This window comes from Microsporum canis, genomic scaffold (assembly GCF_000151145.1).
Source record: "Microsporum canis CBS 113480 supercont1.1 genomic scaffold, whole genome shotgun sequence".
Lineage (NCBI taxonomy): Eukaryota > Fungi > Ascomycota > Eurotiomycetes > Onygenales > Arthrodermataceae > Microsporum > Microsporum canis.
The window spans coordinates 825,635-852,144 of record NW_003299169.1 but is presented as its reverse complement, the minus strand read 5'-3'; the positions used below and the strand labels follow the sequence as shown (position 1 = coordinate 852,144).

General features: G+C 48.1%; 8 protein-coding genes across 8 annotated transcripts; 3 read left to right on the top strand and 5 right to left on the bottom strand.

The window, feature by feature from the left end:
• Nucleotides 1-606: 606 nt before the first annotated feature.
• Nucleotides 607-5,720, top strand: MCYG_00316 (ABC transporter; the record flags this gene model as incomplete). Its single annotated transcript, XM_002850166.1, has 12 exons — nucleotides 607-1,384; nucleotides 1,454-1,680; nucleotides 1,751-2,030; nucleotides 2,095-3,065; nucleotides 3,132-3,294; nucleotides 3,354-3,686; nucleotides 3,750-3,861; nucleotides 3,934-4,005; nucleotides 4,060-4,110; nucleotides 4,160-4,224; nucleotides 4,286-4,904; nucleotides 4,952-5,720. The coding sequence occupies 12 exons, from the start codon at nucleotides 607-609 to the stop codon at nucleotides 5,718-5,720; spliced, it is 4,440 nt and encodes a 1,479-aa protein (XP_002850212.1).
• A 2,396-nt stretch (nucleotides 5,721-8,116) lies between these two features.
• On the top strand, nucleotides 8,117-10,181 carry MCYG_00315 (SH3 domain-containing protein; the record flags this gene model as incomplete). Its single annotated transcript, XM_002850165.1, has 2 exons — nucleotides 8,117-9,562; nucleotides 9,621-10,181. 2 exons carry the CDS (start codon nucleotides 8,117-8,119, stop codon nucleotides 10,179-10,181), a joined length of 2,007 nt encoding a protein of 668 aa, XP_002850211.1.
• Nucleotides 10,182-11,014: 833 nt separating this feature from the next.
• Nucleotides 11,015-13,378, bottom strand: MCYG_00314 (oligonucleotide transporter; the record flags this gene model as incomplete). The annotated part of the gene is made up of 2 exons (XM_002850164.1): nucleotides 11,015-12,496; nucleotides 12,563-13,378. The coding sequence occupies 2 exons, from the start codon at nucleotides 13,376-13,378 to the stop codon at nucleotides 11,015-11,017; spliced, it is 2,298 nt and encodes a 765-aa protein (XP_002850210.1).
• A 1,134-nt stretch (nucleotides 13,379-14,512) lies between these two features.
• On the bottom strand, nucleotides 14,513-18,939 carry MCYG_00313 (WD repeat protein; the record flags this gene model as incomplete). The annotated part of the gene is made up of 8 exons (XM_002850163.1): nucleotides 14,513-15,031; nucleotides 15,085-15,335; nucleotides 15,396-15,642; nucleotides 15,711-16,154; nucleotides 16,222-17,195; nucleotides 17,220-18,522; nucleotides 18,584-18,769; nucleotides 18,859-18,939. 8 exons carry the CDS (start codon nucleotides 18,937-18,939, stop codon nucleotides 14,513-14,515), a joined length of 4,005 nt encoding a protein of 1,334 aa, XP_002850209.1.
• Nucleotides 18,940-19,397: 458 nt separating this feature from the next.
• Nucleotides 19,398-20,841, bottom strand: MCYG_00312 (rds1; the record flags this gene model as incomplete). Its single annotated transcript, XM_002850162.1, has 2 exons — nucleotides 19,398-20,423; nucleotides 20,482-20,841. 2 exons carry the CDS (start codon nucleotides 20,839-20,841, stop codon nucleotides 19,398-19,400), a joined length of 1,386 nt encoding a protein of 461 aa, XP_002850208.1.
• A 675-nt stretch (nucleotides 20,842-21,516) lies between these two features.
• On the bottom strand, nucleotides 21,517-21,964 carry MCYG_00311 (bi-ubiquitin; the record flags this gene model as incomplete). The annotated part of the gene is made up of 4 exons (XM_002850161.1): nucleotides 21,517-21,601; nucleotides 21,665-21,747; nucleotides 21,809-21,863; nucleotides 21,938-21,964. 4 exons carry the CDS (start codon nucleotides 21,946-21,948, stop codon nucleotides 21,517-21,519), a joined length of 234 nt encoding a protein of 77 aa, XP_002850207.1.
• Nucleotides 21,965-22,568: 604 nt separating this feature from the next.
• Nucleotides 22,569-23,669, top strand: MCYG_00310 (60S ribosomal protein L42; the record flags this gene model as incomplete). The annotated part of the gene is made up of 4 exons (XM_002850160.1): nucleotides 22,569-22,635; nucleotides 23,108-23,200; nucleotides 23,285-23,469; nucleotides 23,544-23,669. The coding sequence occupies 4 exons, from the start codon at nucleotides 22,633-22,635 to the stop codon at nucleotides 23,581-23,583; spliced, it is 321 nt and encodes a 106-aa protein (XP_002850206.1).
• A 432-nt stretch (nucleotides 23,670-24,101) lies between these two features.
• On the bottom strand, nucleotides 24,102-26,325 carry MCYG_00309 (C6 zinc finger domain-containing protein; the record flags this gene model as incomplete). Its single annotated transcript, XM_002850159.1, has 4 exons — nucleotides 24,102-24,122; nucleotides 24,175-24,436; nucleotides 24,489-25,675; nucleotides 25,753-26,325. 4 exons carry the CDS (start codon nucleotides 26,323-26,325, stop codon nucleotides 24,102-24,104), a joined length of 2,043 nt encoding a protein of 680 aa, XP_002850205.1.
• Nucleotides 26,326-26,510: the final 185 nt, after the last annotated feature.

Sequence of the window (26,510 nt, the reverse complement as noted above, 5' to 3'; positions counted from 1 at the left end):
GAATTCTTATCATAGCTTGCTGTTATCATTTCCACACGTGAAGGAAATGTAAACATCTCCAAGCTATTTGGTTTTAATGACAATAACACATATTTAGGCAAGGCAGAAGTTTCAATACTGCATCAGGTGGCGTCCGTGAATCCCTGAATGCGACATGCACTCTGCGACCCAAAGCTGCTATTCAGCCAACAGGTAGTTGTTCCCTCGGATAACCTCCTTGTCGCCAAAACCAACCTTTGTCTTAGGCAGCGAGACGTTCCGGACAATTTGGATGAAATCGTGCGAGCTGAACAGCGCCGCAGAGACGGACCAAAAACGGATCCGAAAGCCAATCGGAGCTTCAGCCCTCCAGGAACCCCATTAGTATGTTATTCTGACCAATTAGTGGCATCCAGTTTGTACGTAAATCAACGAGTCGAAGCAGGCTTTAAGCTCCTAGGCGGGATGAGCCGCTGGGAGATGCTTAGCCTAATCTGGACAGGCGCCAGTGCAACTACATACTATGTATGTAAATATATTTAACAGTCATCCAAGGGAGGGAGATGTTTCTTTCAGCTTAACTTCTCTTCCTTTGGCACCGTGATTTGGTCCAGCCTGATGGAAGACATGGCTGCCAACTTGACTGACACCTGGCCTGCGTGTGCTCGCGATGTCGACCTTCAGTTTGGCCCAACAGTTGGTCCCAATTGCCGTGGTGGCTTTGATTTCACCCTCACCTTCGAGCAGTCTATCTTGACCATCACCCCATCTGTCTTGCTACTGCTATTCACACCTTTACGTCTATACTGGCTATCGCGCGCGAGTCTCAAGACAAAGTCGTCACTCTCCGCAGCTTGTTCCACTAAGCTGCTCGGCGCTGTCGCCCTAACAGGCATCCAGGTCGCCTTGCTGGCGCTATGGGCGAAAACTCCGCAGGCTCAGACAGTCGTATCGATTCCAGCTGCTGTCTTGTCACTGGTCGATGCATTAGCCATCTGTCTACTGTCTTATATGGAACATACTCGCTCGATCCGGCCTTCCACCTCTCTGGGAGTCTTCTTCTTAGCGTCTCTCGTGCTGGATATTCCTCAGTCTAGAACGCTATTCCTTTCTCCGGATGATAGAACTCCCATAGCCGCTGTCTTCACAGCGGGGATTGGACTCAAGTTACTGTTGCTCGTGCTAGAGGCACAGAGTAAGATTAGAGAACTCAAGCCACCATATCTGTTGTATCCGCCAGAGTCAACGGCTAGCATTTGGGTCCGCCTGGCATTCTGGTGGCTTAACCCCTTATTCTTCAGAGGGTTCGCTCGGCTGTTAACCATGCAAGACCTTTTCTCTATGGATAAGAAACTTGTTACTTTCACCATCCGCGACAAGATGCATGCCACCTGGGATCGTCAAGGTAGTTTATCCTTTTTATTCTGTGCAGGGTAAGTATCAGATCAGTAAGAGCTAATCCGCATGTAACTAGCACACTCCAAATCACCCTACGCACTCATCAAAGCCACGATCTCGTGTCTTCGTTGGGCTCTCTTATCAGTCGTCTGCCCACGAATATCGTTGATCGGGTTCAAATACGCCCAGCCATTCCTAATCAGCAGTGTTATTGGTTTTGTCCAGGCTCCCTCTTCTGACCAGAAGCGCAGCCATGCCTTGGGTTTGGTTGCGGCAGCATTTCTGGTCTACCTAGGTATAGCTGTATGCCTTCCCCGAAATATATAACATATTAATAATATTAAGAGAGCACACGACGCTGACCGCATTTTAGGTTACGACTGTTGGTTATAAGCGTGAGATGTATAGAATGATTGTAATGGCTCGTGGAGGTCTAGTTGGCCTTGTCTATAGCAAAACCTTGAAGATACCCGATGGCTCATACGATGGGTCGGCAGCACTTACTCTCATGAGCACCGACGTTGATCGAATCACCACTGGTCTACAAAGCTTGCATGAGGTGTGGGCGCGAATAGTTGAGATCGCAATAGGCATGTGGCTCCTAGGGGATCAACTGGGTGCCGTAGCTGTTGTCCCTATTGCAATGATTGCCTGTATGTTGCTCAAATCCACATCCGAAGTACTGAACACTTAACAATGCTAACTCAAGGCCCGTAGTATGTACTTTCGCTAACTCGCAACTCTCCAAACGAATTGCTGGCAAACAAAAGGTCTGGAATGCTGCCGTCCAGAAGCGTATTGCGGTAACTTCGTCTATGCTCGGTTCGATGAAGAGCATGAAGATGATGGGTATGACCGAGATGGTATATGATAGTATACAGGAGTATCGTGTCCAGGAAATCCGTTCTGCAATGGGATACCGCTGGCTATCCTTGTGGACTAACACCATTGCTTCGACCCCTGTTATCTTCGCTCCTGTCCTGACCTTTGTCGTCTTTGTGGCCCAAGCTAGCACCAAAGGAAGCGGTAGTCTATCTACACAACACGCTTTCACTTCACTGTCAGTGATAACACTAGTTTCTCAACCAGCCTCGCTCTTAATGTATGCTATCAATGAGTCTGCAGCCATGAAGGGCTGCTTTGACCGACTCCAGAAGTTCCTTCTCACACCGACAGGGTCTGATGGTCGGGGTGCATTTGCTGTCACTAAGTCTACGTCAGATGATGCGAGTGTGCCAAAGACTGATCTAGACGTGTCGACTGGCAAATTCGACGCAATCCAAGTACAACAGGCGACTGTCCGCCCTGCTCCAGCTGCAGACCCAGCTTTAACCCAGGTATCAATGAACTGCCCCCAAGCCTCTCTCACTATAGTCGTTGGACCAGTTGGATGCGGAAAGACAACCCTTCTTCGAGCCGTTTTAGGTGAAGTCCCTTGCGATGAGGGAACCATTACCCTCTCATCAAAAAGAGCCGCATTCTGTGCTCAAGCTCCGTGGCTACCCAATGGTACCATCAAGGATGTTATCAGCGGGTTTTGTGAAGAGGGACAAATTGATGATGTCTGGCTTCATACGGTAATACATGCATGTGCTCTTGACGAGGATATACTACAGCTACCCCAAGTGGAGAATACTGTTATTGGTAGCCGGGGAGTAACACTTAGTGGCGGCCAGAAGCAACGGGTGGTATGTTTTATAGCACATCATATACATTTGGTCATTTGGACTACTAATTTGATTTCCATCTAATAGGCACTCGCACGAGCTGTCTACACTAGGTACGACATCATTTTACTTGATGATGTCTTGAGTGCTCTAGACCAGAAAACCGAAGCGCTTGTTGTAGAACGCCTCTTAGGCCCCCAAGGCCTACTCCGGAAATTGAGGATTACCGCCCTGCTGGTAACTCACTCTAGTATGTTAAAACCACTCTGATAAGACAAATCCCATATGAGCCGGCTAACCTTATTTAAGCCCGCTACCTCCATATTGCTGACCAGATAATCGCCCTGAGTCGAGATGGAAAGTTGAAAGAGGTTTTACAAGGCCAAGATATACAAACCAACGGAGAAAGTCAAGTGGCCCAATGGGGGAATGATATGATCTTGGAGGATGGGCCCCCTCGAACAGGGAAAGTATCCAAGCCGCGACCAGTGGCTAAAGCTCCCAGGCCAAACAATGCTGATTTAAAACGCAAGACGGGAGATCTTACCGTTTACGCTTATTATTTTCAAGCATTTGGCTGGTTACGCACATTCGGATTCTTGGCTTGTACTGCATTGTTTACCTTTGCAACAACCTTTCAGCGTTAGTTGCACTTATTTAACTATTACGTTCCGTCATGTCGGGGAAACTGCTAACAGGCCCTAGAGATTTGGCTTCAATGGTGGGCTGAGGCGAATGGGGGAGAAATTGCCAAATATATGAGCATTTATATCGTCTTAGCTGTGGCAGCTATGGTATCACGATGCTTTACTTTCTGGTATTTGCCGCATAGCAAAAGGGGAAATTAAAAATAAACGAAAAAACACTGTCACTAACAGATATTCTACAGGTGGTCGTTGATATGGATGTCACCTATTTCCTCCATCAATCTTCATAAAATCTTGCTCCAAGTGACTGTGAGGTAGGAATTCAGAGTTTCCCTTCAAAGGTATGCCGACTATTAACTAGTACATAGGGCTCCTTTATCATTCTTTTCAAATACAGACAGTGGCGTGCTATTGAATCAGTAAGTACCTAAAGCTACTTACAAACACCGTGGTCCTGACATTACCTAGGTTCAGTCAGGACATTGGCCTTATTGACCGTGTACTACCACTTTGTCTGATCCGGGTAGTTGTGCGTAAGTGTTCGACAGGATACCCGAAAATAATGGAGGTTAATAGTATTAACTTGGAATGCAGAACTCTTTATTATCCTGTCACAGACAGCTTTAATTGCCATGGGCTCAACCTACATGTCTGTCTTAATCCCGTTTTGTATAATCACTGTGTACTTTTTGCAGCGATTTTACCTCCGGACTTCGAGACAGCTGCGATACCTTGACCTAGAATCCCGCAGTCCACTCTATAGCCATTTCTTGGAAACCATAGAGGGCCTGGCGACACTCCGTGCCTTTGGCTGGCAGAAGGTTTTCCAGGAGACAAACACAAAACTTCTAGACACATCCCAACAGCCTTTCTACTTGCTATACTGTATTCAGTGTTGGCTCAACCTTGTCTTGGATTTACTAGTTGCTGCAATTGGTGTGGTTGCCATTGCCCTAGCTGTTCTTCTTCCGAGTTTTACGACCGCCGGAACAATTGGTCTGGCATTGAACAATGTTCTTGGGTTTAATCAGGCACTGGCAGTTTTGATCGATAGCTGGACTCAATTAGAGACTTCACTTGGAGCGATTGCGCGACTAAAAAATTTGGAGCAGTCTGTTACGCCCGAGCATCAAGATGGGGAAGATTTAGTCCCCCCAGAAGCATGGCCCGAACATGGTGCGATCGAGTTGCGGGATGTCTCAGCATCTTATGGGTAAGCACTGATCTAATGGACCAATGTATTGTGAACATTGCTAACAGCAATGTCAAGAGCTTCCAATTCAGCACTGGACGAGATCTCCCTTTCCATACTGCCCGGTCAGAAAATAGGGGTCTGTGGTCGAACGGGAAGGTATTTATCTCACGTTTCCGCGTACAGCTGTCCCACTTTACCCTACTAAAACTATTTCCTCTTAATAGTGGCAAGAGTTCCCTCCTGTTGGCCCTACTCCGGCTGTTGAATCTTGATAGCGGGTCTATTGTCATCGATGGTTATGACCTAAAATCTCTTCCGAGAGATCTCATACGCAATCGTCTTGTTGCGATCCCTCAGGAGCCCTTCTTCTTAAGCGAGTCCGTTAGGATCAATGCGGATCCAAGTGGCAAGTCGTCCGACCAAGCAATTATTGAGGCTCTTAAGAAAACCCAGATTTGGACGGTTCTTGAAAAGCGTGGAGGTCTAGATACCCATATGAAGGAGCAACCACTTTCTCGGGGAGAACAACAATTGTTTTGCTTGGCTCGCACTATGCTGCGCTCTGGGAAGGTTTTAATTCTTGACGAAGCAACCAGCAACGTTGACGCAGAGACGGATAAGCTTATGCAACAGATTATTCGGGAGGAGTTCCAGGATTATACAATCATCACCGTCGCCCATCGACTGGACACTATCATGGATTCGGATATGGTTGCTGTACTGGATAAGGGCCGTATTGTAGAATACAGCTCTCCACAAGATCTGCTTAGTCGACCATCCATGTTTGCCGACCTTGTGGGCGGCAGTCGAGGGGCAAAAAAATGTGCTTCTTAAGTAGTAATTATGTAAAGTTCCATAGGCATTGCATCTCGTTCCAATATGATCTTAAATCGGAGTTCCGTCTAGTGCACTTAATCTTTATAACTTATCTAACACAAGTACCTCGTAATTAACTACTACTAAGCCCTCTGTTTATGAGACCATTATTGGTGAGAAGGAAATGTCTCTCCAGGATCGGCAGGCTATCGGTACAAACAGATATAGAGTAGCAGTTTTATTCTAGCATCTCCTCAACAGATTTCTTGTAGACACTCCATCTCGCTCGAAGCTCTTCCATTCCTGGTTTCGCTATTAAGCGAGCAAACGATTCAGGTGTTTGATATGCCATCCGCGTTCCTTCTCGCCACATACTATATGATAGGTAGGTTAGTCGATATTCCTTCATCAAACGCATGGAAACACTCATACAGCTGGCAATATCCGTATCTCAGGAGAGTATTTAGAAGGTATCTCATGATCTCTGAGTTGCTGGTCGGTTAACTTGTTGACTAAGTTCTGTACTTTGGTTTTGGGCAATCGTCATTGTGCTTGGGGAATAGAACGCGTGCGAGCGCGATTAGCAGATGTCCAATACACAACTCTGCCGTTTGCCTTAGATAGTCATAGTACGCCGTTTTAAGTGTCAAAATCTGCCATTCGGCCAAAAAGGCGAGCCCCCGCTGATTGGTGATAGAGAGACTGGTTGCATTTGACATTAAGTCTGTGTTTGCAGCGTGGCACTCCCTCTGCAGGCTTCAATTTCCTTATCACGAGCAAAGCCCTTCTTGCAGAGAGTGCTGATACATCCCTGCATTCCTCGTGTTTGTGTCTCGAGGTTTGATCAGGCCAGTCTTTCCCGCGTAATCAAAGGTGGTGGAAGGACAACAAACTCTTGCTGTTGCAGCTCGAAGGAAGAAGCCGACCAGTGCACGTGATCTATGACGTCACATAGTACTATATATTCCCTCATAATACTCTCTATTCACTCATTCCATTGGGCCGTAGTAGCTTTTTACTTTTTTACCATTGGTCAATATGTCACCTGGTAAATTATATGATTAGCTACTTGGCTAAAAATGGCCAATAGAATTAATATATACGAACCAGAATAAACCAATCGTTTCACCGCAATAACGACATCTTAGCCGAGGAGAAGAAGAAGAAGAAGAAGAAAAGAAACCAACGCTGGTTGAGACCAGCTTCAACCAATAGACAAGCTTCGCAGGCTCCTCTTTTCCTTTCGTCTGTGACAGAGGTCGAACTGGATCCCATCTCTGCAAGTCTCGTATTGATCGACAAAACGACAAAACACGGCAGACAAGGAGTGGAAAACGCCGGCGCCAGAATGTTTCCTCCGTCGCCATGAACACTTGCACAGGAGAAGAAGGAAAAAGAGAAGATATGGAACATGGAGGCGTCAAGTCGAATCGATCGACTGTGTGTGTGTGTGTGCGTCTCGCGGGATGGCGGCCATGCTGTCTGTTTGCTCCATCAGCCGTGTGGATGTTTCTATCACCATAAGGGCAAGGCGCCAGGTACATACGAGCAGCCTCATCGCCATTTTCCAAGCCACCAACAAAAGACCAGGTTACATGGTACAGCCAAGGAGGAAGTGCGAGCCCCTGGCCACCTCGTACCGATGTTTAATTAAAATAAAATACGGCGAACCGAGGAAGAAACAGCTGAAAGAAGCCAGAGAAAAGTGTGGTACTTAGGGGCTTCTCCGTACCAAGTCGATAGACGGCTCAACTGGTCGACTAAGATGGCTACACTGCTAACTGGACTGGCATCCTGAGCCCACCGCGATCCCCGTTCGATGCGTGGAATCTTGTGTCTTGCGCGATTAGTCTGAAAGTGCCCAGGGAGGTACATATATCACTCGCATGGGTAGCGCCCATGGACTCGCCCGGCTTCAGCTGGTTCGACTAAAACAGCCACTAATTTCTTAGTGTCCCAAAAATACATCTGGGGTGGTTCTTTTGCCCTGGCATGAAAGTCTCCTCCGGGTCCCCCAGGCTTCGTTCAGGTCTTCTTCTCGCTTTCTCACTCTTTGACCTGACAAAAAAGACTCCTGACTCTGATACACTCTTTTTTCTTGTCGACCCTCGACGTTCCCTCTTTGTTCGCCAGTCTCCAGTCGTTCTTTTTTAGTTCATTCATTCTTTTTATATTTTAAAAAAGAGCACTCCATAGTAGGAGGGCCTTTTTTTGTCCAGTCATTCCCTCAGTTGCAGACTCAGCGTCTTGCATAGTGGTTTCGACAGGTGGCTCTCTGATGATGATAATACCTACCTAGCCACGGGAGAAGCATCAAACTATATATCGTTCTTTGCAGAGTGCACTTGTTACATTACGTCTTTTGGCCAAAAGACCGAACCCACGACAATCTATTCTATATCATATCGCATACCATGACTCGCCACAGTCATCGCCATAGGGCTCGGAGACACCCTTCTATTGATGATATCATCGACAACATTGACGATATAATCAAGGGCGGCGACGGGGAGAAACAGTCAACCATCACTTCCATCGTCTATGTGACCGCAAAGCCGACATTCTCTGGACCAATTGGCGGATATTCTACTGCGACTGGCGATGATGGCGATCACCACCACCCAAAGATAACACCGTTTCCCCCGTTGGAGACTCCCACGCGGTCAACAAGGAGGCCCAGGCCAACAGAAACCAGTGAAGAAGAGCCAGAACCGACGTCAGAACCAACGCCAGAGTCGACATCAACGCCAACACGTCGTCCTTCCTCCTCTTCCTCGTCCTCCTCACTGTCGTCTTCACGTTCATCGTCTGTGACAACGACCACAAGTAGAGACCGGGACTTCACAACTTCTACATCAGCCCCTACTCGGACAACCGCAACTAACTCAAACGATGCTGCTATCGGGACAGGGTCGAATTCTCCATCCGCCACTGCGATCCCAGGCGCTGGAGGGTTGAGCTCCGGCGCAAAGGCTGGTCTCGCAATTGGCCTCGTCGCTCTTGCTGCCATTATCGGTGGTGCCATCTTCTTCTTCTTCCTTCGCAAAAGGAAAAGAGAGCAGGAGGAATTGGAGGAAATTGATAATGAGAAATCCTTCAGCAACCCACCCGTAAGCTTTCCAGCGCCCCCCGTTTCCAGGCCATCTTCGTCCGCTACTCCTCCAGTTGCACCGAAGCTCAACATCCGCCCTGTGACTCAGTTTTCTCCGGACTTTGGAACTGCGCTACCAGGAACAGGCAAGCCTCCAGGCACGCTCAATGCTTTACCCACTCCTCCAACATCGGCCAATGGCACACGCAGCTTGACAGACGGCCCTGGGCCATCAGCACCAGTCAAGTCACATAATGCCACGAATTCTGATCCGTTTAATGATCCAGTCAACCCCTTTGAAAACCCCAACTCGGCACCTTCGTCTCCTCCGGATCGAACTCTTCCGGATGCCCTTCAGGTCCGTACTCCCAGTCTTAGATCAGATGTTAGCCGACCCGTATCCCCTGTCACTCCCGAAGGCACTGTCAACACCGGCGTCGTTGCGTCTGCTACCGCCCTAGCGGCTGTCACTACTGGAGCTGCCGGGGCTGCCGTTGCTTCTGTTGCATCTAACGATGATGCTCGGAAAGAGCAACAACAGCAACAGCCTGTTCCTCCACAGATACCGGCTACCACTGGCCCTCCTTCAAGTCCTGCCATGAGCACCGGATCCGCCTCTGTCACCAGTGTAGCCCCAGCACCAGTTGGAACCCCAGGTCCAAACAACGTCTACCGTGTTCAGCTCGACTTTAATCCCTCCATGGACGATGAACTGTCCCTTAGGGCAGGACAGCTTGTTCGTATGCTACATGAATATGATGATGGCTGGGTATGTAATCTATCTCCATCCACCTATATGTCTTTCTTCCCATGCTAACTTGGCCTAGGCTCTCTGCGTCCGCCTTGATCAGTCTCAGCAAGGTGTCGCACCACGAACGTGTCTTTCTTCCCGTCCTGTTCGTCCTCGCCCTCGTGGACCTCCCGGCCAACGCGCTCCCGGCCCAGGTCCCATGTCCCCCGCAGGTGGTCACAACTCCCAGGGCCCAAATCCCAACAGTCCACGCTTCAATCCTCCCACCAACGGCAGACCAGCTTCACCTAATGCAGGATATCGCCCTTACCCTCCGCCCCAAAACAAATTCAATGACATTCCACGCTCACTATCCCCAGGCCCAGGTGCTGGTAGCCCACGAATCCCACAGCCCCGGTCAATGAGCCCCGGCCCATATGGACCAGGTGGAATGGAGAAGCCCGTGATGCCTGCTGCCCAAAGGCCGAGGAGCAACAGCGCCAGCCAACTTGCCTCCCCAACAACACCGGCACCAGCTTCTGCACCAGCTTCTGCACCAGCTTCCATTGAACCTGCAGAGAAGCCAGAGCCAACTCGCAGCCCACCACCGAGTCTGGGCCCTGCAAACCGTAAACCCGTTCCAGGTCAGGAGTCATAGATTCGGGTTGCAAATACAGATTACCCCATTTTCCTTCCCTCCCCCAATCCCTCCTTTACTCTATCTCACGGTTTGAATGCTTTTAATGTCTAGTTTTTATCTTTCTCTTCCTTTCGAGCTAACGGGTGTACATGAGATGACTACCTACGTACCTATCTAGCTCTATCCATATAGGCAGTAGCCATGATCATACATGCATACGTGTTCTCGCTAGCGATGCGATGGCAGTGATATCCCGGATCTGTTTTACTTTTTCCTTGTCCCCCCTTCTTACCCTCCAACACCGGGCGAATGCTCGCTCCGATGTTTTAAAGTCAAGCTCAAGGGTGTTGTATTTACACATGTCTTTGCCCTTCTTTTTTTTACCGTGGCTTTTGGTTCCACTCCCCATTATGTACAGAATTCTTTTCCTTTCTTCCCCACATGCCCGGTTACCTATTACTATGTTTTTTCAATGCGTCAAGTCTACCTAACATACATGTTATATAAATCCTGAGTAGCAGTTATGAATATAAGCCGTGGCCAATCCCTCTGTGCTATGCCGGTACCAGCTATGTTTGTTATATTCAGATAGACGTAAAAAGTTAAACATGCCATTTGAGACGTAGAATAAATATCAAGATATATATATATTTCATAAAAACTGACCGAGACCAACTGATGCATATTTCCCCACTCTATTATCTACAAACCGAATCCGAAAAAATAAAAAGGTATCCCGTTAGAAAATCACTTCTAGACTTTCCAGGAAAAAAATCCATCTCGTTAACAGTATTGATATAGGGTATATATAAGATATATAACTTTATGTCATGAATGAACCACCAATCTAATCAGAGGTGTGGAACTTTCGCACTCGCGAGAACCAAGTTAAGAATGCTCACGATACCTTCTCCAAGGATAAGGCCGGATGCCAAAATGACAATCGTAGGTGATGTCGAATCTTCATCCTCATCCTCTTGTGCTTCGGAGAGCTCTTGTCCTTGGCCGTACTGGTGACTGGGATCTCGTGGTGTAAAGATAGACGGGCGACCCCGTATGAGCTTTGCGCGATATTGCCATGCGAGAGCAATGATACCCCCGATTGCTCTTGCTAAAGTAAACGATGGAACGTTATACATCCCAACGGCAACGGCAATGCCACCGGGCACCCAAGCGCGCCAGGGGGCAAACTGAGGTCCCTTTCCACTAACAGCGGCGGATACAGTCCCCACAATCCTCAGGATGGTGGTTATAGAGAATATTATGCAAGCGATGCCGGCAGCTGGCCAAGCCATTTCTGGTAGGCCCTGGCCGGTAACAAGCCGTGCGGTGAATAGCCATACGTATCCGGTTGGGACCTGGAACATTGGTCCGGGAACGGGATATACGTGGATGTAGAGCTTATAGACACCTACAGAGATGATAGCACCGAAGATACTACCGATTACCTGTCCGTAAAACTGTGCCTTGGGGCTGGCGCCAAGTAGGTGGCCCGTTTTCAAATCCTGCATCATATCACCAGCTTGTAGTGCGCCAGATTCAGACACCGCGCCTGCTAAGAGGTTTGCAACTATAGCGCTGCGGCGGGTATGAAGGCTTGCCGGGGTGGCAGCAGCAAATATGAGTTGTGTGAGCTTACTGATGCCAGATACGGGGTTGAGGTCTGTTTCACCCAGAGCACGAACGCCCATTACGGACAGAAGAAGGGCTAGGAGAGTGGCGACAGTAGAAAGAAAAGGGGACATGATGTCGCCAAAACTTATGCGCATGCAGACGACATTTAGGATCAACGTTAGCGGAAGGAGGATCATAACGGTACGGTTGGATATAAGCTCGGACGGAGGAGCGTCATAATCTTCTGCCTTTGGATCATGGCTTTCCCGTTGGCGTATAGCAGTATAACTGTGACTAGACGAAGAGTTGCTACTGCTGAAAAGACCAGTCCAGAACGTTTTTCGTCTAATGTTATGCTGAAGACGGACAATAAGGCCAGGGCCGTGGTTGACAAGAGGTCGAATCACCAACCAGGCCAGGTTGATGATTGAATCAGCGAGCATGATTGCAAGGGAGACCCAAACAATCCAGCCTTTACTGCCGGTTTCCCAGTTGTCGACTGGACCTGGTGCCCAGCCATTATGCTTTGCCAGAGGCGAGAGGACCGCCCATCCAAGTACGGCACCAAGCAGCATATGAAGAGAGGTAGAAGGACCCATAATGATGCCCTGTCCGATGTACGCAGGCGATGGATTAAGGGTCCACAGCCATTTATGCGCCAGCGGCAGGCCAAACACTGGCAGGTCGCGCAGCACTGGCGCAAAGTATGAAAGGAGAGTCTATCAATAGGTTGTGTTGGTAAGAATAGCTGTTATATTAGAAAACAAAGGAGGATAAGGACTTACGTAGAGTGCGGATACACCAAATGCAAGAAGCAGCATCCTGATCTTTGCCTTCCAGGCATTTTTTCTCCTCCTGTCTGCTTCATACTGTTCTACTGTGTCGTTGACGTCATCTCGATAGGTGCTGGCTACCAGTAACCGTTGAGTCTCTGCAGGACTGTCTGTGGAATGATCCAACCTCCTTTCAACCCCCTTGCCCTTCTCATCCGTCTTACCCGCAGCATGCAGCACATTTATCATCAGGGCCGTAGCTGTTCCACTTGGGAACTTGAGCTTTTCCCGTACGATAACCTCTCTTCTTAGAGGCACAGCAAAGACGACGCCGAACAGACAAACCCCCAAACTCCAGACGATCAGTTTCCAGGACGTCAGCTTCAGGGGCCCGCCTTCACCGTCACCACCGTCACTCCCATCCATCGGGCCATCAGGTCCTGACCGGAGCAGATACTCCAGGGCCGGAATGACTCCTACGAACCCACATCCCAACGGCATCGTTCCAACGGCGCCGGCCACAGTCTGAATCAGCACATTTTCGACCGGGGTAAACGGGAACGAGAGATGGCGGGAGAGAGCCCTGAAGACGGCAAACCCGATCAGGGACGAGGGCATCGCCATGGCACTGATCCATCCCGTCTGCAGGCCGAAATATGTGTTTGAGAACGTTATCAGCGCTCCTATCGCGAGGCCAACGAGCAACGACCGCGGCGTAAAGCTCTGCGCAGGCGCCTCGGATGAGACATCGTCTTCTTCTCCCTGTCTTTCACGGCTGTCCGGTATATTCCTGGCCTGGCTGAACGTGCTGCCGGAGCCCTCCATCATGGTTCTGTTCTACCGGGACTAAAAGTTGTGTATCGTAGGGCAGAAACAACGGTCCTTATCGAGGTCGTGCGAGGCAAAAGAGCGGTAAGAAAGTATCTGGAGATCACATATTACATATTCTCGTATGCTTATATATCGCAAGCGCCCTTCGGTTAAAGCTGATTTCTTCTCTTCCTCGCATTTCTTTCTCTTCTCTTCGATGCGAAGACTCAAAATTGAGGCTATCACGAGCTGACTAATTGCGGCGATATCGGCTTTAAGTTCGTTGCGCTTATTTTCTCTTGATATATTTTGATCTATAATCGATGCATTATTAATGCATTATAGACGTAGATGTCGATGATGAGGGTGTACATGGTAGGTGTGTGGAATTATCAACTGGCCTAGACCTGCATCTTGACGTCTTGATCTATGTCTCTACCGGTATTATACAACTGCCAACAGGAAGGGAAAACTGCGGTTCTGACTCTATGGGCTGCATCAAGAGTTGATATCTCCTGCTACGCTCTTTAGAGGATGTCCTATCATCTAGTCATATATCTATGACATATACCTCATGGACAAGCTGGTACGTCGATGCAAAGGTGGACGATCCCTTTCATTTTAACTAACAACATAGCAAAGGATCAGACGGTCTACAGTAGACGGAGCTCTTCGCCACAGTTCGCGTGAAGATCCAAAGATACCGCTTAACGCTGAAGATGGCGGATTTCGGGCTACTTACACTGAGTGAGTGTCCAGAGGCTGGTGTGCACCACCTCTAGAGGAGTGGAACATCCTCAACTTTACAAATCTGACGGTCCGATAAACGGCTCAAACGGTCCGGATGAATCCTGCCGTCTTGATCTCCAGCTTCTTTATGGCCGTTCCAGGGTTATTTATGCTGGGAAAGCCTGAGAGAGGAGTTAACAAAAGATCCATACATTTAAATAGTATAACTACGCCGAGATGAATGTATTGAACTCGTCAAATATTCATGTTGTACATCGATAGATAGACATTAAATAATCGCAGCCTCCCAGAAAGCAAAAGAAAAAGCATATTCGGAACTCCATACCGAAAAATAAATACACAATCACAAGCCTGTATGCGTCCGATAAAAAGATAGAAACAGTAGTGTGGCAGTGAGAAAGGTCAGAAACCAAAGCTATCAAGCAATGAACTTGACTCTGGTTCTTGGAACTGAGTGGCATTCTGTGGTTGCTGAGATTCGCTTTTGACAGCTTCAGTCTTCCTAGCATCATCCTTCTTGTCATGGGTGATATGCATGTCCGCAACAACAAGGCTCCCCCTTCGTTTAAGCAGCTTGCGTGGGTCTGGCGAATCTCCCATGAAGCTGATTGACAGCCTGTTAGAGACAGTATCCCTGGCTGGAGGTGGGGTGAGAAATTCCCACTCTCGTACTAAATTGAGGGCGAGAAGATCACATCCCATGCGGTCATATAGACGCGCATTGCGCAGGACAAACTCCCACTCCTCCCGGGCAGAAATTCTAGATGCGCCCTTGAGAGTTTGCAGAGTCTTCTCACGCAGCTGCTGATACAAAACAACCAGTGCTGGGTCGTTAGACAGGTACGATTTGGCTTGGAGAGCTATTTGGCCTGGACTCGCAGGTGATCCAGGAGTTGGGGGGAGAAGACCTTCTATCGGCGTCTGTACTAGATGTTAGTAAGGAGTGGCGAATATAAAGGCCTGAAGGCACCTACAACCAAAGCACGAACGGCCATATCACGTCTGTTGAGCATCCAAAAGGCCCATGTGGCCATCCATCGGTTACCCTCTGTGGCAGCTGTGATAAGGACTCGGTCTTCAAGGATTTCTTTTAGAACCGGCCCATCGTCCCCTTCGTAGGCACGCGCAATCGTGATAGCAAGCTGTATGTCTCGAAGCTGGTTTATGCAAACGTTTACTGCATCGCGTAGATGGTCTGCTAGCAGAAAGAAAGCAGCAGCGTACTCTAATAACAAGTATTAGTAACTTCAAATATCTACTTTTTGAGCTTAGAGTAAGGTCTCACCAAATCTTCGCTTCCCAAGTAGTGCAAAAGCATTTTTCAGCGCTGCAGTCTGCCAACGAGCCTCTTTAAAATCATTTGACAAAAATCGGTGAGTGTTTGATTGCTCCTTGTGCCAGGTTGCCATTCTCCAAAGACCTTGCAGGACTTTCTTTTTCTTCAAGGCAAGATAGAAAATGCTGCAGTCGATAGGGTTCTTGTCTTCGGACTTGGTATATTCATTTCGAGCAACAACTTCTAGGAGCGAGCGCTGGAAACATACTTGGTTTAGCACACTATAATAAAACAAATAAAGTGCATGATAGGGATATATCATACCAGGGCATTCGTGTCAGTAATCCACATGAAAATGCCACTTTCTCTAGCATTCTCCCAAAGCATTTTGCTGTGGAATTGCCTCCCAACCAGATCTGTGAGAATTTCGTGACTACCACTATGAAAGGCCCAGACGATTTCTCTCCATGAAAGCATATACTCCTCGAGTAACCCTTGGCTTTTCCGAAGCATATGTTGCCGAAAGAAGAGTATATATCTCGCAGCATTCACATCCATTGAACGCCGATGTTTTTCCACAGTTGCAACGCATTCAACAATATCGACAAGACGGAATTGCTCTTTGGAAGATAACTGCGGAAGAGTTATCTTCTTCAAATATTCGTTGAGTGAAGCCGCTATTACCTCATCTAGGACGTGAGGTTCATCGTCCACAGTAAAGTTGGCATATGCGGAATTCATCTCTTTATACGTTATTTGCTGTATAGGCTGGCGGCAAAGGGTTAGTTTAGCCGTAAGCTTTCGCAATCATAAGGGATGCTTTAACTATACTTACGGATGCCTCATTATATATATCTTCGAGTGGGATCTCCAGAAAGGCTTCAACATCGTCGCCATCAGTGACATATTTCAATTTCTGATGTAGCTTTGTTAATATTAAGTGAACCAGCTTCGTTTTACCGCTCAGAATACATTGAGCGAGAAACTGAGGATGGAAAACTGGTAGTGGCCCATTAAGTCTGCTAACAGCGTCAAATAGGTCGAAATGCGTCTTGTCGTGGTACGGTAGACGCAAGTTGGTAACCCATCTGTTGCTTGCTTCAATATATTTATCATATACGAAGAGCTGGTTTCCAGCACCAACGACAAGATTGCCATTACCTAGCCAACATGAATCGCCAATCGGGTGAGGTGTGTGACGTCCGATCTTTATCTCGCGGATTTGGGCCCATGATGGCCCAGCGTCAAGGTAATCGTATCGTAGTTGTGAGAGGAGAATGACCTTGTGTGGGAACCCGACAGCTAGGATCGATTGGACGTCAGGGGTTGATGTCCAATCCAAGTCTTGGATGATATCGTGCTCTTCAAAACATTCCTCCAATTCCAACTGCGCGCTGTTTGTATCCCAAATGGTTAAATGTGTTCGTTTTTGGTCTACAAGAGCAGCCTTTCGTACAGAACCAGCGCTGGCCAATGAAGGGTTGACAATCCCAGTTTCAACAGTAGCAGTCAGTAGCCAGTCGATTCTACACTGTGATTTGTCAACCTTTGCAGTCCAAGTTTTCATGGTCCCGCCATGCGAGTAAGAGAGAGCAATATCAGTGGCAAACAAATCTAGATAATGGGATTCTTGGAGTTTGGAGCCGGCTGGGTCAACAGGGAGGATGTAAGAAACATCCTCATCCGATCCAAGGCTAAAGGTCGAGAATTCTCGTAAAACAGGAACATTATTATCTATCTTCGATTGCCTTCGATGCATGCTGCTGGTAGGAAGTTCAACTTCCCAGGCAACGCCCGTCATATCGGCCCCTATAGCTGCAATATAAGACGTACGAGGTTCAGATGTGGGTATAAGCAATACGCAAAGAGGTTTGCTGCTAAGATGAAAATCACTTTTTCCAACCATTTGCGCCTCGAATGAGCGAATATCCCACATAGATATACCGTTATGGTGTAGGTTGACCAGAAAATTTCCGTCTTCAAGTAAGCAAGTTCGATGGATGTGCATATCACAGTTAAGTGAGCTTTGCTGGATAAGCACGGAACCCCTACTACTATTTGATCTCTGGCGCCATATAACAGCATTGTTATCATCGGTTCGTGAACTTAACACTTTTCCGCTCGGCGTGCGTACTATCTTTTTTACTGATTCTGTATGTCCAGACCAAGTGGCCTGGGAGGTTAAGCGGCGCTTGCGCGGCGTGGGATCAAATAAAATATCGACCCGTGAATCAAACCATTCAATCCGTCCGTCAAAGTAGTGGGCGAGGACAGTAAATGACGCATCAGAAACACCTCCAGCAAAAGGGTAAAACTGTGCGTAGTCACCAGTTGGACTGTTACCTAGCGCAGATGAAAGGTCCAATCCCTCGACATGAGCAATATTGAAAATACTGGCTTCAGCATTGGCTTTACAGCCGGCGTTTTCCAGCCCCCAGACACACATGTGGCCGCTTCCATCAAGAATAACACACACTTCCGGATTTTTTGTAGCGGCCTCAATGAGATGGTCAAGGGCAAATTTGTCCTTTTCCGTTGCTGGTCCACGCTGAACAGCACGTTCAGTAGCAAGAGAGAAATCACGACTGTCAACAATGAATCCATATCTATTATTAGATCTTTGTGTTTTCGGAGGGTATCGTGGTTGAATTGAAGCTTCCATATCAATCACATTCCAAAGTTGAAGTGCTTGTAAGGCATGACGATCCATCGGCGCCCATACCCGTATCTTGTTGTCGGCGCACATTGTGTAGAGGACATTGTCTATTGTCTGTTCTACATGATGCGGTCGACGCCAATGTATACCTGTTACAGCACTTGGGTGTGATAGATACGTAACGTCGAACCGAGCCTCGTCCGCGCCGTAGGAAAGCCGCCTCCATACTTTCACAAGCCGATCGTAGTCACCAGTAGAAGCGATAATTCCAGCATCATAAGAGAACTGTGCGATCTTAGCTCGATTAGCCAGTCTGTTTGTCCATATAGCATGTGGACTGTCGTCATTAAGGTGCCAAAGAACGAGACTCTTGCTGCCTGTTAGCAGCTCCCCGGAGCCACCCCACGACAGCGTTCTAATCTCCCCATCGTAATTTCTGGCATCAGCATCATTACGCTGGAATTTATGATGTAGATTCCACTGCAGGCTCGTTAGCAGCTTCTATACCATCTCAGCGAAGTAGCAAGGGTGCCCAGCGTACCTCGACATTGTTGCGTATTTTCGACGGATTGTAAACAAGTATCGTCTGTCCTCCACATACAGCAATCCTCCCAGAAACTTCATCTATATTAACCGCGGAGAGCCATTCGATATCGTCAAGGTAGATGGTCTGTAGTAGCTTTTGCGGTCCTCCAAGTATAACGACCGCATTGCCGGATATATACACCTATACATACCGACGTAGGGGTCAGCCAGGCCATTCAAGACTCCAACAGGTCAACTGGATTAGAGATACTGAAAAGCTGCATTACTTACGACGATACGGATGCCTTCCCACAGAGCTGTGCTAACAGCTTGGAGCTTCGGCGCAGGCCTGCCCGGAAGTATGGTGCGCATCGCAGAAAGCCGTGGAGGGGACACGCCTTGTTCAGATGCCACACGATACCATTGCAGATATTGACAGAACCCTACAGTTGCACATGAAGAGCAACCATGCCGCGGAAGAGGCCTTTTTGATGCGGTTACAGCTTGGTTTCCTGTCGTTGTTTGCTGGTCGTTCGTATAAAGACGAAGTTTGGGTGTTTTCGGTGAAACTTATGACGTGCATCTTGGGTTGCGCCTCAAATTTGCGACTTCAATAACAATCAAAAATCAACCAGGTCGATTTGATGCTACATGTGGAGAAGAGGCGAGCTCTATTACCCCCGCGACGGTGTAACTACATCTTAGGCATGGCTATACAATATATACTTCTCTTTTGATCGATATTAATACACCCATATATTATTACACGACTACTTGACTAAACTAACACCAAGAATACTTCTGATAACCAAAATATATATATACCCTCCTCAGCCAGCCTGGTACAAAGCTGGACCAGCAACAATGTGCGGGTTGATCATTGACAGGTTGAACGACGTATACGGCGTATCAGAGTCCGTAATGGCGATGAACATTGTCCCATTGATTGCTGGATCGCCCTGGAAGGTCTCCATGTTTGGCTGCACGGTAGACCCCGAGCTATTCCCCTGCATCTTCAAGGGAGAATATGTGACGTTGAGCTGCGAGACCCAGACGACAAATTTCGGCATTTTGGCCTGAGAGGATGTGATGTAGCTGTTATTTGGCCCAACTGCCTTGCCGGGGCTATCCCACGAGAGATTAACAACACGGCCAGGATAGGACAGCGGGTTTGTGCGGTTCTGGGTGATTGCTGGGCCACAGTCGGTGGATGGACTGGTTGTGTTGAGGCAGCCCTGTGAAGCCGTAATGTTGGAGCTACGCAGCGTATTCATGCCAGGACTTAGCGTCTCGTTTGTCCTTGCTGAGCCGTTTATGCGTGCCGGGTTAGGCTGGTTGATTATCTGAAGAGCAGGGAAATTTTGCCAGGCAAGTCTGGTTTGGTCAGGTGGACATGAGCTGATGTACGGTGCCAGCAATGTCCAGGCCCACGACTGTGGGATGCCGACTTCAAACCATACGGGCATAGGGAACATGCCGTTAAATTGACGGAATATCATCTGCTGTCTGGCCTCAGTGGTGATGGACTGGAGGAGAAGCGTAGCTGCTTCACCTGAATTGAGATGACCGAGAAATCCATATACCCCTGACTCACCGAAGCGAGTAAGCTTCTGGCAAAAGTCGACGAACTCACGGACATTGGTGAATGGATAGTTATATGAACACTGCATGGGAGCTTGGGCGCCTAGGATATTACTGAGCATTGTTGCATGGCCGATTTCCTGTTCGGCCATGAACTCGATCAGATATCGATCCTCGGAAGTGAGGCCGGCAGCAGTGAATTCTTGCTCTGAGAACTTTTGAAGCCCGTACCGAAAGAGATCTAGTTCGATCCATTCTTGATACAATGCTAGGGCCTAGCTCATCGTTAGTACAGTTCATTCCTAAAAAAGGAGGGCTTATACAGCCACTTACCAATGATTCATAGTCAAAATCACTCTTGACGTTATAGACTGGCTGAGTCCCGTTTGTCCCTCGACCTCCGGCAGGGACAAAAGGAGCAGGCTGGGGATTATGAAGCTGCCCATCACTTGGGTATGTGGTGGCGGTTGCAGCGGGAGGACCTGCAGGTATCTCCGTACCCAATGCGGTATTCATCAACGCACCAGAGACAGTCGCTGTTCCGCTAAAGGGCCCGTGAGTTGCCGCAGATTGGTGGCTTCGGAGCGGCGGTGCAGCAGCTGGTGCTGGTGAACTACTTTGTGCAGCTACATGCAAGACACAGCTGCCAACCAGCAATGTTAAGGTATAAATAAGGTCAGTAAAAGTCCGCATTATCCTTGTCCTTTTTCCTCCGTTACTCCTGAGGTATAAATGTATGTCTATACATATATGTGTGGAAAAACAGCTCTACCAGAACTGAGTCTTGCTCGAATTGACCACAGAAAATATTTCTGTATTTCTCCTGATGATTTTATTGTGGAAGAAGTAGGATTAACTACCGGATCCAGGTGGAAGAATGATAGTTGCGTCATCTTGAGGTTCTTCATTAAATAGCCGACACGTCCGAGCATAATGGGCATTTAGTAATAATTCCCTTCTAAGAGCCACTGTATATTCATGGAAAGAGCATAGACAGTATAGACTGGCACTGGAGGCCAGTTGGAGGTATAATTCTCTTGATTTGTTGTCCATTAATCGTGTGGTGTAATGTAATGTAGTTTTATTGTCTCGCTAATATCGAATATGCAGGTAACAGATCTAATAAGATAAGAGCCAGGAAATAATAGCAAACATCTGGGATTCTGACCGTCGTTCCCAAGTTAGAGCCCGTTTCGCCAGTGGAATACGGTATAGATAAATCTTCTTGGAGGAGGGGGGGGGGTTATTTGCGGTTTGTTTGGTCCAGTCAACCGTGGCGTGGAGGGATGCTGTCTTCGTTCGTCTGTACTTCGTTCCTTTTCATATATCTCTTCCACTCGCTCTAATTGCTTTATTTCTTCTCCCACCTTACTGTCCTCCTCGTAGAGCTAGAACCAGATGTAGCGTTGCTCCTCCTTCAAGGTTATACTCCGACGCAGCTTTATCATCTGCCCTATTCAAGGTCAAACAGTTAGCAATAAAAATGAGTTCAAACGGGTGCTGGAGAATGCTGTACATCTGCTTTCCGCCAAATATCAACCGTTGCTGCACCGGTGGAATTCCCACCTTCTCCTCTACGCGCTCTTTGATGCGGGATACCTAGGCAGACCACGAGTCAGTATGTTTGTCCTAGTTTCAGCAAATACAGATAAAGGCGCACCTTATAGTCCGGCTCGATATCCAGCTCGATTTCCTTGCCTGTGAGTGTTCTAACTCTGTTGATAAACTAGTTAGCTGGTGGATGTGGGGGGAGGGCGTTTATACAGTATGAGGGGCAGAAGCAGCATACTTGATCAGCATGGTGAAGGCGGCGTATAGGGTGAAGATGGAGCTGCTACAGAGAATAAACACACAGTATAAGGGTAGAACTCGAGGCTGTGGAGCTGTAAGTCAAGAAACCAACTATTATATTATTTCTTCTTCTCTTTCAACTTGCCAAACATACAAAATGAGCGGAAGGAGCCACGCCAAGAATCTGATAAGACTTATCAGCACGTGAACGTAGAAGCAAGCCGAAAATGTCGAAGATGAAGACGAAGAAAGGCGATGATGGAGAGGAATAGATGTATAAAAGACGAAAGCGAAGATGAAGATATAGATGGGTAAAAGGTAGGTACAAGGACGTGGAAAGGCCATGTAAGATGCCTACAAGTAGGTCTCTACCAGGTGTATACAGCATCACCATACAAGATATATACCTGTCGATGCTATTATATAAAGACTATTACAATACTCCATACGTTTATATCTATAATAATATCTCTTAATATATATATGTATATATGTGCTGAAATGTTGCTTGTACGGATGTTTTGTATGTCGTGCTTACATAATTCGCCTAGTTTCTTGGCTTCCACAACGTAAGCGAGCGTGAAATTCGACACACAAAAGTCGCATCGACATCGACATCGAACAATCGAACTCAGCGACCAGCGACCAGCGACACAACCACTCCAGTCTGTGATCCGGCGAAAATCAGTCACCATGGTAAGAATATGACTCCTTCTTCCCTTCTGGCCGTATCTGTTTTATATACCGGAGCGTGGGAGGGGGATATCTCAGCGAGCAATCGAGGCAAACGACCCCGTCAAGCGCAGAACCAACGCATTGGATAATTTGATAATTTCGACAAGATTGAAGGCTTTCCCCGGAGATATATCAGAAAGGCGATGTGCAATACTATGGAAATACTATGGAAGGGCTGAAAATAAAATTTGCGGCAGAGATGGTTGATACTTTTTATCTCCAGAGATGGCAGCAATTCCTCAAAGGGCGGCAGCTTCATGGACGCACAACCTATACTCACAAAAACAAAAACAAAAACAAATCACTCAGCAGCCCGCTAGAGAGGAGATACTTGCTTGAGAAACTCGCTAGGATGGCCCTAAGCTTCATAAAATCACACAACACACAATGAGTTGGTGCTCAAATAGCATGGCTGACCCTTGAACTCGAACAGGTCAACATTCCAAAAACCCGCCGGACCTACTGCAAGGGCAAGGACTGCAAGAAGCACACCCAGCACAGAGTCACCCAATACAAGGCAGGCAAGGTCAGCAGCCCCACGATCATATTACCTTTGAACAGTGTCCGTCGCACATACAAGATACTGAATAGTCTCATTTCAATTCATTAGGCCTCGCTATTCGCCCAGGGTAAGCGTCGTTATGATCGCAAACAGAGTGGTTATGGTGGTCAGACCAAGCCTGTGTTCAGGAAGAAGGCAAAGACCACCAAGAAGATCGTCCTCCGAATGGAATGCACAGTCTGCAAGACCAAGGCACAGCTCGCCCTGAAGCGATGCAAGCACTTCGAGCTTGGGTACGTTTTCTTCTATTATCTATATCCCTTGTACATGGAAGCAATATACTAACGATCTCTTTTCAACCAAACAGTGGTGACAAGAAGACCAAGGGTGCCGCCCTTGTTTTCTAAACGGCAAAAGGAAATAAAATATAAAACGAATGAAATACCTTCTTCAACCACCTCTCTCTCGATGGCATTCTTCTTCGAATTTTTTTCTCCCACTATCATGCCGTACGTCTTTTATTAAAAACAACCCCATACCACTTTTTGATACCTTATTCAATCTTCTTCATCCATTCACCGCTTCTGGAGTGGGAGTTTGTATGGGGGTGGTCATGCGGAATGGAAAAGAAATAATTTTCAAATGAATGTTTCGCTTTCCGTGTAAACTAGACGGCAGAAGCAAGAATGATGAAGCGGTTCAAGAGAAATGACATAAATTTAATGAAGCTTTTTCGTTTCTGCTCGAGCAGGTGATCAAGTCGCTGCGTAGGATCGATTTATTATCATCATACTTTTAAATACAACATCTCCGTGCAATTGTCATAAACATCCTAAAATCGTTTCTGGGGTCGTTCATCCAATATACTGCATCCAGGTGGTACATTTCACACGAAAGAAACAAAACGAGACATCAAATATCTGCTTTACACAGCTCCCTGAATACCCTATCCGGAACTCCTATGTTTTACTATCATTAGACAGGCAGCAAGGTTATACCTGATGGATAATGAAACCCCAGTTATTCCATGGGATACTGCCAGCTGTGACCCAATATTGAGCTTGGAGCTGGGACTGGATCGCTTCGGCATGCGGGTTTGCAAAGTCGAATGCTGGTTCTGGCACCGGGCATCCGTGAGTAAGCAAAGGAAGGGGGGTATCTTCCGGTGATGGGATGGTGGTGTGCATGAGGTCAGGCTGTGACTGTGGTTGTTGCTGCTGTGGTATGGACTGATGTTGAGGCTGAGGAGAGGCCATTTCTCTGTTTAAATTAGTGCTGGAGGTTGTATATATAAGGGCAAACATTGACTTACAGCAATTGACTAAGAATTGGAATCCCCTTCTCGCACAAAGGACTCCTGCTTGAAAGCAGATGGAAGACCTGCAGCGCGTCGACCAATAGGGTATGGATTTCATCATATTCCGCCTGGCTTTCAGGGTTCATCAGTATCACGGCGAGCACGACTGCGGCATGGAAGGCGTGGAAGCTAGCCAACCCAGCAGTGTACCATTTATAAGGCGCATACTGCGGTGATTCAGCAAGGGTCTTCTGGATGGACAGCAGGCCCTTTGCAGCGTCGAGACAGCGGTTCCGGGAACTGTGGGTGCGGTCGTTGATGTCTCCGGTTAGATAGCGGTTGAGGGCTGGGCGATGCAGAAGCAAACGCAGCTGGTGAGAATACCCAAAGAGGATGTTGATATGGGCAAAGTGCTGGCTGGGCAGCGGCTCGACACTGGTATCAGAGTGATAGCGTGCAGTCCACAGTTCCTGTTGGCTGGTGATATCATTGTCCAGCTTTGCTATGACAGCAGGAGATGCTTCCGAAGAAAATATCTCGTTACATATTGCCAAGGCAATGTCATAGAGACGGAACTTGAAGAGAAGGTAAGTCATCTGCGTAGGACCGGTAGGGTGACGGAGCTGGTCCATCGTGAGACCGCTGTTCTTCATCAGATTGAGGTCGTTGGCATCCAGGGGGAGACGAACGTCACGACTCAGACGCTGGCGGTCGAGGTTGCGGTAAGAAATCTTCTGGATCATATGCAGCATGATCAGCCCAGCCCAGCATCGCCGGCGTTCTTCTGCTTCGACGAGGCTGAGGTTGAAGTTATCCGGGTCTAGATGGCAGCCCATGGCAATGGCTACATGATGGGTCATGCCGATGAGGACCCAGGATGGCTGCGAGCTATGCGTGAGGGCATAGATCAAGAGGACCAAAGCCTGTAAGGTCTTCATGGAGTGTCGAGACAGCACCTGGTCTGCAGCAAGACACTGCATGGCTGCAGACCGGTACTGCTCTGAGATGACCCTGATATTGGCACTGGGAGTAGTTTCTCGTCCCAGATCGGGGAGCAAGGGGTCATCGTCGCCCAGGCTGGTGACGCCGATGGCCAGGACAACGAAGAGCAGGGCCAGCCACGATAGAGACACCGAGCCCGGATCCTGTCTGAAGCATTCATACTCTTCTGCAAACGTAGGATCGTGCAATATATGAAATAGCTACGAAGACAGCAGTTAGCAAAAAAGAAAAAGCATCCACAATCTTGATATCTTATAGATGTTTTGTTTTGACGAACCGGAGAAAATACTCGAAAGTATGTGTCCTTCAAGGCATCGCAGTATCTGCTGGGTGGCAGACGAGCAAGCAGCCTGTCTCTCGAGGCCGGGTCATCACATTCAAAGGGGAATCCGCTGGGCTTCTCCTCGTTGACGCTGTTGACCTGGTTGCGATACTCGCTAGCTGAGATCTGAGCCAGATGGAAGTCCAGCTTGGACGACTGCGGCTCGAACCGAACATGGCCCTGCGGCGAGATCGATAGAGACCCAACATTCTGCAGCAGACTCTGCGGGAGCTCTGAATTGTTGTTGCTGTTGTTGTTGTTGCTGTTATTGTTGTGGTTGTTGCTGATGCTGAAGCTGTTGTTGCTCCTGCTATCACTCTCCGTGTTGGCGGAAGCGTTCGTCGTCGGCGGCGACACAGGCTCTTCCTGGCCCTGACCGACGATAGCATGAGCCCCGACGTGCTTCTTGAGCAGGTCTTCGAGGTTTCGGATGCGCTGGAGGAGTTCCTGCTGGACTATCTTCGACGATTCCGCCGTGCCAGCGTTCAGCGGGTTGCGCGCCTGGCCCAGGAAGAAGCAGTCCGCCATCCCCAGACCACGGCGTATACAGGTGTCGCACGGCGGTCCATTGCGTGGACAACGGATCTTTCGCTTGCGGCAAGGCTCGCAACTGACCGGCAGCCGCTTGTTCGTGTGTGTCGTGCTGCTCATGGCGATGGCAAACCCGGTTGATCGTGGAGGAAGACACCAGGGATACAGAGACGGCAGGACGC